The 11,838-nt window shown below is 49.2% G+C and overlaps 1 protein-coding gene across 1 annotated transcript; it reads right to left on the reverse strand.

Annotated features, from left to right (window-relative positions):
- Positions 1–232: 232 nt before the first annotated feature.
- On the reverse strand, positions 233–11,452 carry DRD3 (dopamine receptor D3). The gene is made up of 7 exons (XM_082758620.1): positions 11,324–11,452; positions 10,111–10,402; positions 4,192–4,304; positions 3,372–3,514; positions 2,448–2,644; positions 1,207–1,552; positions 233–634 (listed from the first exon to the last, which is right to left on the reverse strand). The coding sequence occupies exons 1-7, from the start codon at positions 11,413–11,415 to the stop codon at positions 438–440; spliced, it is 1,380 nt and encodes a 459-aa protein (XP_082614746.1). The 5' UTR covers positions 11,416–11,452; the 3' UTR covers positions 233–437.
- Positions 11,453–11,838: the final 386 nt, after the last annotated feature.

Here is an 11,838-nt window from a genome sequence, read left to right on the forward strand (position 1 = left end):
GTTTGCATTTATTATAGGCAAAACCATCGATGGAGACAGCAGCGGTGCTACAGTTTCTACATCAGTGTTCCCTCCCTAAGTTTCCTTGCCAAATTTTTGCCCTGGGCTCCTGATCCAAGGGATAAGGATCCTTATCAGAGCGGCCGCGTTCTGCCCTCGCCCCAGGGCTGCTGCTCGCGCGCTGGGTGCCTCCAGCAGGCCGAGGCTGTGGCGGCAGGAGGACTCACCATTTCACCTCTGTGTCGTCCTTCCCTCCCTCCCTTTGAAGGACTCGTGCTCTTCAAAGCCAGCCATGCAGGTGGGGTGGCTCTTGCTCTCCCCGTGATAAAGCAGGAGGAGGGAAGGGCCCACGCCACATCCCCAGCCCAGGCCCCAGCTGTGACCCGCAGCCTGGTGGACGCAGCGGGGCTGAGAGTGGCTCAGTGCCAGCCCCGCCGTCAGCAGCAGAGGATCTTGAGGAAGGCTCTGCGGAAATCGGTGTTGAAGGTGGTGTAGATGATGGGGTTGAGGGCGCTGTTGACGTAGCCGAGCCAGGTGCTGGCGCTGTACAGCCCCGGGGGCACACGGCAGGCTGGGCAGTGGGCGTTGAGGATGTGAATCAAGAAGAAGGGCAGCCAGCAGACTATGAACGCCCCTGAGTTCAGAGAGAGAGAGAGAAAACAATCCCTGACTTCAGAGAGAAGCAACGACTCGGAAAAAGGCCTGCACCTGTGCCCTCTTCACCCACCCTCTTAATAAAATGTCACGTTTATTCCTGATGCAGAGGAACTTTGCAAGAGCTCAGGCTCCTTAGGGTCAATTATATTAATGAATGGGGCTTTAGATGCAGCCTGGTGACAGTGGCCACAGTTCAGGAGCTTAACACTAGTGCCGTAGCTGTTTTAATATGCTATGATGAGGGTTGCATAATTTCCCTACTAGTATTGAGTTAATTAGGGGAAGCAGTCTGTCTGCTGATTGTGGCAGGTGGCTCGGGCTCCCGTCTCTCGACTTCCCTGCCGAGCATTATGAGCTGGTTCCTCTGCTGCTCCTTGCCTGTTTCCCCTTCTGTACCCAGAGTTGCTGCATGTCTGCATTTGGGAACTTAGAATCGCTTCAGCTTAATAATAATAAATAATAATAACAACAACAATTTAAAAATCCTGAAGAAAAAGAGAAAGCAAAGGCACCCCTTGTGCTGCACTAGGCAGAGCTGCTCTCACTCACCCAGGACGATAGCTAGCATCTGGGTAGCCTTCCTCTCCCGAAGCTGGATCAGCCGGGGCTGCTGGTGTGCTAGCTTCAGAGAGCTGATGGTTTTGCCATTGCTGAGCCTCCGCACCTCCAGCCCTGGACTCCTACTCTTTCTCCTCTCTTCCAGCCTGTTGTGCTGCGCAGTCCCTGGTGTCTTGCTGAGGGATGCGTCTTGGCAGAAGCTGCGGTACCGCTGGAGGCTGAAGACTGTCAGCAGTTTCCTTTTGGGAGACATCTCCTGGCCTGAGCGTTTGAGCGGGAGACAAGGGGAAAAAGTGCCCTGGCATCTGTCTGAAAAAGATTGCCTCTCGATGTGTTCCTGCAAAAGAGGATGCCACAGAGGAACTGGGAAACATCCGATCCATTGCCTGGGTCAAAGGATGATGGGGAAAGTTGTAAGTCATCCTTAGCCCCACTTGTTTCTTGGGCACTAAGACTATCCTCTGGAGATGGCACAAAATCCAGAGACTGGGGCAGGCCTGGGCTTATCAGAGGGCTGGAGCAGGCCCTGACAACTCTCTGCCTCCATCCCACCAAAGAGAAGCATGAGAACAAGAGATAAAACACCCCCTCTATTAACCTGTCACTTGCATTTGGTGTCCACCCCGCTCCCCTCAGCATCCCCACCCTTTTCTAACATGGCTTTGCTCTGAGAAAGTGGGCAAAACAAGTGGGTATGAGTGACCAGGTGATCCCTTTCAACCTAGTGTATCAGTTCCCATGGTTGAGATATTTCATCTAGAAAGGTCAGTGGAACAAATGCTGCATGCACCATGAGCATTTTGAACTCTTAAGCCTGCCAGATGAAGAGATTTTTTATTAATAATCTGGGTTATTAAAGTCTGTGAACCCCTGAGAATGAAACTTCAGAGTAGAAATCAATAAATGAAGAAATTAAAATCAAAAAATGAAATTAGCCAGACTTCTGCACGGCTGAGAAAGCACAGCTCTGAAAGAAACATTGATGTAGGCTGTGTTCTTTTCCAGTTGCTTGGTTCCAGAGGGCAGAGATACACCTGGGATACCTTCTTTCTAGAGGGCTGAGAAAGGGCTTAACCAGAGCTTCTGCAACTCAAGTATCACGGTGTATGAGTGAGTGACATGATGAAAAGATGTCACGTCCCTTCCACTCCATGCTTTGACCCTCTGAGGGGAAGAGATAATGCATGCTCTGTTCTTTCTGACAGCTCCTACTGCGTCCATGGGGATCTTACTTCGTGTGCACAGCACGGTTTGGTGCTGGCGCTGTGGCTGCCCTGCCGGGTGAGGGTTCGCTTCTTTTGCCTTTGTCTTAGCACGAGGTAAATCCGGACATAGAGCAGCAGGGTCACCATGAAGGGGAGGTAGAAGGACACCAAAGAGGAGTAGATGACGAAAATAGGGTTGGATATGGAACAGACACTGGGATCCCCTGGGGAGGAGAAAGAGAGAGAGAGGAGAGGCTGAGCTGCTTAAATTTATTACAAGGAGGCCCTGGTGTGTTGGCAAAGCAGGTCGACTGATGGCTGAGGGACAAGGGCAGTCTAAGGAGAGCAAGTATCTCCAATCTCCGTTGTTGCATATTATACTGTGGCCTACCCCCTCACCTAACCGGTGCTTAAAATGGGCTCTGCCTCGGGTCATCCAGCATGACTCAACACACACCTGCTTGTTCCGGCCAACAGCTCTGCCCTCTTCTCTCACTTCTACCCCCAGCCTTCCTCAGAGGATTCTTTATCCTTTTTCCTTTCTCCCATTCTTCTGGCAGCTTCTGAGCTGCCTAGATGCAGAGGTGTGCACCACCTGCACCATGTCTGGACTAGGCAGTGAGGGGGAGCAGCACTTCCCTCCCCATGCCCCCTTCTCGCCTCAGGCACTGCCCAGAGGATGGATGGGGAGCAGAGGACCTCTGCCTGTGGCTCAGAGGGAGGAAGGCTCCCCTGCACCTGTCTGCTGGAGCAAATGGCAAGTTTAGACAAGAGCACATCTGCTCTCCAGCACTGGAGATCTTTGTCACCCTTCATAGGGTGCTTTCCAGTTCCCTACAATTTCGTATAACTTGAAAAGCCTGCAGGACCCATGTTAAATGACCTGGCCATACACAGGGCAGCTCAACTTCCAGCCCCTCCCTATGCAAGATTGTTTGGGATGTCATTTACCTGTAGTATTGAAGCCAAAGAGGAGAGGGCACGACACTGCGAATGCCAGCATCCAGACTATCACAATCATGAGAGAGACCCTCCTGCAGGAGCTCTGCCCGGTGTTGTACTGGTACTGCACAGGTTTCACCACTGCGGTGTACCTGCGGACCAAAACAGCTCCAGAAAAAGGAGACGTAAGAATGGCATGAGGAGAAGGACCAGGTTTGAAAAGGAGGAAGGAAAGCCACACAGGGAATGCGATGGCAGAGGTGGTGAAGAGATGGGAGAGGAAAGGGGGGAAGATCGGATGATGGGATCAGCAGTTTGTAAAAATGGTGAGCAGGGTATTGCGGGGAGGAACAGAGGAAATTTGAGTTAGTTGGCAGCACTGGGAAGAAACACTTTGCAGATCCATTAGCATTGTGAAACTACACCGTGCATGGTACCAGCTAGACCTAGAAACCCAAGGAAACCTCCCCTCCACTCCCTATGGCTATATGTGCACTGCTGGGAGGGAGCAGTCTGGAGCAACCACAGAGAGCTGCCTCATGCACTTACCCTTGAACCATTAGTTACAAAGGTACAGTGTGTCTTTCAGAAAAGATGAGGATGTAGTTGACTACCAACTTGTGATGTTTCATTGCTTGTCTCTCTCTATCCTTTTCTTAAGCACAGACATATTCCAGCACATGGTGGGCAAAGCCATATTAACGGCAGCAGTGGCAGTGACAGACGTGCAGGAAAGCCTGTGCCAGCACCACGTCCTTGTCTCTTCCATGGTCGGGTACAGGGCCTATCCCACCCTCAGACTATTCCCCTATGTGTGCTTGGCACTCACCTGTCAATGCTGATAGCGCAGAGGTTCAAAATGCTGGCCGTGCACATCATGACATCCATGGTGACGAAGATATCGCAACAGATGCGGCTGAAAGTCCAGACGCCCCCGGTCACCTGCAGCAGCAATCAAAGCTGTCAGCCTCGCTCTGCACGGAGTCCTAATAGATTATGTATAAGGAGGTGCTCTCCTTCATGTACCTCGACAGCCAGATGAATTCATACTCACTGTGATGCGCAGAGGGAAAGTGAGGCGTCAGGATAACACAGGGGTGGGTCACGGGGAACCCAGGATCTGCACCTCAATTTCACTCTTTTTCTGACTCTTACAGAGGGAGGCAGGATGAAGAAATAGACAGCAGCTATCCATTTCCTTAAGGTCTAGCATGATAAATGGAATTAAATATGATATCACTGTATACATCCTTTGATTAAGGATTATCTGACAAAATCTAAAGGCTAAAAGTGCTTCTCAGCTTAGCTGCTGGAGTTCTCTTGCAGCCAGCGAGCTGGAAAAGTGCTGCAAATTTTATGCATTTATGCATGAAACAGTGACCTGAGACCCGAGGCTTCTCCAGAACTTCATTTGGATTCTTATCTCGGTTACAGATTTTGATGATCAGATCTGAATGAGAACTCACAAGCTACTCAGATAAAGGGTTTTGGGTTGCTAGCATGTCTAGCTTTTGTTCTGGTTGTTTTGAATTTTTAATCTCAAGGTGGTCAGCCTCAGCACCTGCTCCTGGTAGGAGATGAACAAGGAGGGAGCCTGCTCTCCAAGAGATAAACCCGATGGAGGAATACAGCAAAAGAAGCTAATGGCAAGCTGTCGGGAACTGACACCAGTTCCTGGTCTCCCTGCTTATGTTCTGATCACATCTGGAGTACTGCATCAGGTTTTGGGGCCCAGTATGGAAAGGAGATCGATAAACTGGAGTGATTCTTGCAAAGGGCCACTGAGATGGTCCTTAGGGGCTGAAGCACCTGTCTTGTGAGGAGAAGCTAAGGGAACAGGGCTTGTTCAGCCTGGAGAAGAGGTGGATTTGTGGGACCCCAGTGCCTAGCAGGAGGTCACTGAGAGGGTTGGAGCCAGGTTTCTGAGAAGGTGGAGCAAGGCTTTTCACAGCTGTGAAACGCTTTTGATTGTTTCTGTGCCAGCTTTCCTACACGTGGGCACCAAAATTTCCTGAGGTGAGCTGTGTGTCTCTGGGATGTTCTCTGCTGGACCCAGCTGCTGTGTGTCCAAAGTCAGGTACCAAAACAAGCAACTGCCCAATAGATCACCTAAATGATCTAAACCTAAATTCACTGAATGGATGCATGGGAGAGAAGTAGAAATAGGCCTGCAAAATGCAGAAAGGAATTGTGCTTTCATCTGGAGTTTTTGGGGCTCCTTTGTTTTCTTTAAAAAAAAAAAAAAAGTCAAGAGAGAGAAAAACAACAAAAAAAAAAACAACAAAAAAAATCTTAAAGATTTTCTGTAGATGGGCTACAAGATGTACAAACTGAAGGCTGCCCTTCTGAAATGACTTGAACAGATTCAGTTTTTAAAGAAATCCCACACCATTTGTGTTTTAGCTGCAGATTTTGAGACCTGCTTACCCACCTCAGAATACCCCAAAATTATAAGCGCTGGAAACCTTTGCAGTGGGATCCAGTAAGGGTTTTTTTCCTGTAGTCTGGGGTATAACAAAATGCAGTGTGTAAGTGTGATCTGTGGAGTCTGAAGAATATGTCACCAGGAATCGCTGCCAGGTGTTTGCAAGGAAGCCAGCTGCTAACCCAGCAGATGTGCAAGCACTTAAGGGAGGGAGTTCCCAAGGTCCTGAGCGTGTTTGAATGTGAAGCCCAAGGAGGAGCTCTGGGAATGTAAACCATTAAAACTGAAGAAGGTGCTGGTGGAAATGGCCCTGACGTGAACCCTCTCAGGATGATACATTCAGATCACGCCACCTGTATGCTAAGCTGCAGCTTGCATTGCGGGGATGCTTGGCAGATCAAAATGCTGGGCTTAAAACCCATCCTCGCTTCATCAGTCAGAGCTTCTAAAAGGAGGAGCAGCCCTGTGGAAGTCAGTGAAGTAGTTAATGTTTACATGCATGATAATACAGAATTATTCCAGAATTTAACAATGAAGAGAGCCCTTTTATTACAGGCCTTGTTCATAATTTTTTAATTCTATTTCTGCTCTTTAGTTTCTTGCTCTGTTCCGCTCATCTTTGTTACAGAAGCTATAGCTTGCCAGTGTGCATTTCTGGTTTCCATGTGCTGGCAGGGTATCTATTCTTTATCCCTCTGGTGCCTTTTATCCAGGAATCTCAAAGCACATCACAGGTATTAATTGAATGTCTCCTCACAACTGCCTGGGTGAGGTGGATGGTCAAATATTATTCTTCTCTTACGATGATGAGAGCAAACCACAGAGAGATGAGCTGATACAATCTCTCATTACCACTCAGTGCGTGTGCAGCAGAACTGAGAACAGAGTCCAGGATGAAATCCTGGTTCTGTCAAAGATGATGCTAAAGCTCCCTATAGACCATTCAGGTCAGGTTCTCACCCTGCCTTGCTTGATGACCAGTCTGCATTATCCACAAAGCTACAGTATCGCTATTTTTAACTTTCCAACACTTCAGGAAGGCTTCCAATCGAAAAGCCATCATCGTGCATTCATAACTTACAGAAATCTGTCATTCTCCTGAATCCTTAAAAATAAACAAATCAATCTCTGTAAATCATATTTATATAATGATGCATGGATAGCAGTGACTAAAGTATGAGCAGGTACGTAAGCAGCTGTGCACTTAAGCATGCTCGCTTGAGTTTTAAGAGAAAGTTCTTCTTGGGGCTGTGATTAGCTCCCCGCAGCTGTGAAATCGCTGCTTATGCTTTTGCACGGCCAGAGCAACTAAAAGCATGCAAGCAGACAGGCCAGCTGACGAGTGGGAAACTGCTGAGCTGCAGTAACTCATCTTTTTGTCCTCCCTTTGATGGTAGTCTGGCGAGCTCCTTGAATGCCGAGAGCAGCTATAGGTCTCACCGTTCCGTTGTGAGAGCCACAGACACTGGACATCAGTGACAATCACCTTTTGAAGCCTTTTTTTCCTTTTTGGAGTTAGAACTGGATGTTATGAGAAGCCCAAGAAAGATGTTAAAGGCCACGCTGCTGCATGTTCTCCTCCATTTACATGCTGACTATAAGGCATGATGGTATTGATTCCATCAAATGCCAAAGCCCCAGAGGTCAGTGAAGAATTAGGGTAGCAGCACTGCTATATTAGTCCTACCTGTTGAATCCAGGCAATTGCTAGGCACTGTGCAGAATAGCAATTTTGTGCCAGAAACTTCATTAGCTGGAGATGAGAATTTTGAGGTTATAAAATGCTCCTATTGTTGCTCTGTCACAGCCTTCCCAAAAGACTTCTCAGAACGAGACAGATCTAGGCTGCCTGATGGATAAAAAGGCAGATTTCATGGAGAAGGTCCAGACCACAGATGGCTCTTAAAATCGAGCGTAAAGCACATAAAGTTCACAGGTGACAGTTAAATCTGAGGGATTCATCCACCTTTAGCTTCCCCATAAATAATGGCCAGGTTTCAGATGTTTGGTTTGGCAAATGCTCAGCAGATGTACAGGTACTGTATGCGGTTTCAGGGACTGAATGATCTCTTGGCAATTTCCAGGCCCAGAGTGTACTGAAGCATGATGCAATTTCTGCTTCGTCTGTAGCGCTGTTGATTCCATAAACAGTGACAAATATCTAAACAACTTTGGAGGTATTTTTTTGACTTTTTTATTTTTATTTTATTTATTTTTTAATCCTAGTGTTTCTAGAGTCTTAAAGCCTAGTTATCTAGAGGGTACTGCGTAATGCCGGGCATGGTAGATTGGATTTGAGATGTGTGTAGGTCCTTCTCCCTGTTGTTTGTGTTACTTCTGCAGTCTCTTGGATCAGTTACTTTGATTCTCCAAGCTTCAGAGTGGAAAACGAATCTTGAACAGGCCTGCAAACACAACAAGGGAACGGACCTGCCATTGTGATTGCAAAACAGTGCCGGGGGGCAGAGGCTGCTCCACAGATGTGCCCCAGTGCCACCCGTTCCACAGTGATAGCGAGCAGTAAATCTTTTCCTAACGAAAAGCACATTGTGATTTCATTAGAGACTGGAATTATGCTTGAGGTGATGGAATATTCCTGTGCGAGCAGTCTGAAATAAAATTTGCCTTTTAGTAATACTTTTAGTTATAAGAAAAATGGAGAGTCTAATTTGGGTTTGCTGGGATGGCTTCCCCTCCCCTCTTGTCCCTTATTCCTTGTTTTTTATTGTTCTTTCCACACAAATTAGTCTAAATGTCGCTACTGACTTCATCAGGAACATGATCACACAAGCAGCATCATGGTGCTCGCTTTGTTCTTTCATTCCACAGCGATGCTATACATAAATAATTACCCATCAGTGCCCTCGTACACAGAGCAGACACTTAATTTCTTTTAATTGTAGTCTTGCTGAGGCTGCATCGGACACAGTTTGGGACAGTGGCTTGGATTAACATAAGGGAAATATCTGTGCCAAAGCTTAGAGCTGTGCTGGCTACCGAACATGTTCTGGTGGAAGTGCCATTCTCCTGCTGCTTGATCAGATCTCCTTGCATGCACATAGCAGGTCTGGCATTTGCTGGAGTTGTCCTGTACCGTCCTACTTGCTATTCGTGCACTGCACAGTCCACAGGCACAAGTCAAAATCCCTCTCTGCTGCTGCTCTGCTTTGTGGGAAGGAGGTCAGCCAACGGTGGGCAGCTGTCAGCAGAATGCTTTACTCACCCTCCAGCCTGATCTCACCTTGCCCCTTAGAGAAAGAGCACGAGGCTTCAGAGAGGTCACGGCTCAGAGGTTTGTTCTGTCTCTGTTAGCATGGGAACAGGGCTAACAGGGCGCAGCTGAAAGCTTCTGGCTCATAGGCATTCACTCTTAATTCTCCTAGCTCTACCAATTTACTTGAATAAGCGTAAAAATGCTAAAGAGAACAGATAAAAATGCCAGCTGTAGCATGCATTCCTGTATTTACTGTAGCAAAAATGTTTGCCCTGGGAGTGGCTTCGGTAATTCAGGATTTTGCCGCAGTGTGTGGGGGGATTTGGAGTCCATCCTTGCCGCCCTATATCTGATGGTGCTGCTCAGACCATGCACCGTCATGCCAACATCAGTTTACACCAGCCCAATGTGCAAAGATCAGGGAAATGGAGAATAAAACCCTGAGGGCTTGACAAATCCTTTGAAGTTATTGAGAGAACGCTCACTTGACTTAAAGGGATTTTGGAGCACGCTCTTTGGCTTCATCTCTTTGTCAGCCTACTTGGGGAATGTTGCTGGGAGCTGACCTAATGACATGGACATTAAGGCTCTTAAGCTCCACAGGAGATGAGGGCTTGACTGCCTTTGCTCGTTTTTTGGCCGGCAGGCAGGGATTGATCTGGACTCCGAGAAGAGTTGCTGTAAGACGTTTCCACCCTCCTTCCTCCCCCTGCCATTCCTGAGACATCATGGTGCTCACTGGCAACCCTCCTGGCTGACAAGAGTCAGCTCCAAGGATGCTCAGATGAAAGCGGTGTCAGCACGTCAGGGGCCACAGCCTACACTACTGGCTGCAGCCCAGATGCTGCTTGAGCTCAAAGAGGCTGGAAGAGCAAGGCTGAGCGTGTCTGCTAGCAGGGGACTGTGGTGCATTTGTCCAGCTTGTGTCCAGCCCACCAGGGCCACCTGTGTGATGCTGTGAGCTACCACACACCCTACAAGTGCTCTGGAGCTGGTCGGGGGGCTGAAATATGAAGGGGCTTTATCTGTACCAGAGCTGGCCTAACCTGAGCGCTGCATGCACTCGTACCGCGGTCCAGCTCTGCTGGTCTTTCCTCCGACGCACTCACCTCCAGGTACACCACCCACGGCATCACCAAAGTAGCCACCAGCAAGTCCGCCACCGCCAGGCTTACCACAAGGTAGTTTGTGGTGGTTTGCAGGGCGCGCTCCCTCAGCACGGCCAGGCAGACCAGCACGTTCCCGAAGATGATGGCCAAAATCAGGAGGCAGTAGCAGAGGGCGTAGTAGGCGTGTGAGCGCGGCAGGCCCGGCTCTGTCGTGTTACCTGCCCCACAGGGAACGGCGTCGGTGCCGTTAAGATGGCCGCCGGTTCCTGTGAAGAGTGCCATGGGGATGCTGCTGCAAAGAGAAGGAGATGACTGAAAATCGATGCTTATAGTAACTCCGAAGAATGACAGCCTTTTGTAGACGGCATATGTCTTTCATATTTCACTCACGGCGCTACTTCGAGCCAAATCTAGAGGTCTTTATTCTGCCCATATCAAGTCTTGCTTGTCCTGTTTTGTTTTTCACTGAACCCAAGCCAAGAGAAGAATGCAAGGTTTCACCTGCTGTGTGCATCTGAACGGTGCAGCTCACCAATCAATGCAGCTGTAAGGACAGCAGCAAGGGTTTTGGGAAGAGAATACCCTCCCTCCTCCCTCATCAAAAATCTCTTAAATATCTTCACGCAGTCGAGTGCTCAGCAGCCTGGCAGAGAGACCGCACCTGCGCTTCTCAAGCAGGCTCTTGAACCCTGGCTGCCTTGCAGCGAGCACCGCTGGCTGAATGACTCTTTTCCTGCAACGTGCTCCTGTCCCAGGCCTTCTGTTCAAATAATGCTCCGCTTCAACCCCTCCTAGCTTGCCAAAGCTCGACTGTCAGTGCAGCCCCCATTTTATCCACACTGTGCTCCGTGTTTGCCATGCCTGGCTGGAAGATACGCTTCCTGTGCTGAAGAGCAAATCGACTTGTCATTTGGGATGAAATAATGGAAGGGTGCATGCAGCGGACTCTACATTTCTTTTTCTAACAATGGGTTTGTGATTGTGCTCAAGAACCTACCCAATCTTGATTTAGAAGGAGGCTGATTTTTTTTCCAGGTACATGAAGGCTGCCATCCCAGGGTTGTCCGCTGACATTTAATCCCTTTTATCTGATTTATTTTTTTTTGGCTAATGTGCCCATCACTAAACTCATCCTTGGCTTGACAAGTACTAGAGGCAAGGACAGAACATTGCAAAGAAGGCGCTATAAATATTCCTCCTTGCTCCACCTTACCCGCTCAAGAGGAGCATCCGTGATGCGACGCGCACGCTGCTGGCGGAGCGGCAGTGCAGGAGGTGTGAATTGCTCCAGCCCCATGCACACATGCATCCTGATGCCAAACTGCCCCTGCTGCCTCGGAGGCGGGCGAGGGCAAGGGTTGAAGGAGATGGAAGCCGTCCCGCAAACACGGATCCCTTAGGACAGGGGTGAAGCAACCTCTTATGGATGTGTTTTGCTTGGAAGAGCCAGCGCTTGCCTCTCCTCTCTCTTTCTTCCACCTGCCCCCGACAAAAAGTTAAGGCTCCCACTGGCCCCGAAGCACTCCCCGTGCAGCCAGCGCTGCTGCCCACCCCAGGACCGCTGCTGCACAAAGCCCCCCAGCCCCTACCCCCCATCTCGCTCATTTCGCAGCGCCCCTCTACACCGACACAACTCCGGGAAACCCGCACCTTGTGCAAACAAGCAAAAAAACCCGCACCAAACCCCCTGCCCTAAGCAGCCGCCCGCCCCGCAAGCAAAGCCAAAGC

The sequence above is a fragment of the Aythya marila genome (genome assembly GCF_965140915.1).
Source record: "Aythya marila genome assembly, chromosome: 1".
In the NCBI taxonomy this organism is placed as follows: Eukaryota; Metazoa; Chordata; class Aves; order Anseriformes; family Anatidae; genus Aythya; species Aythya marila.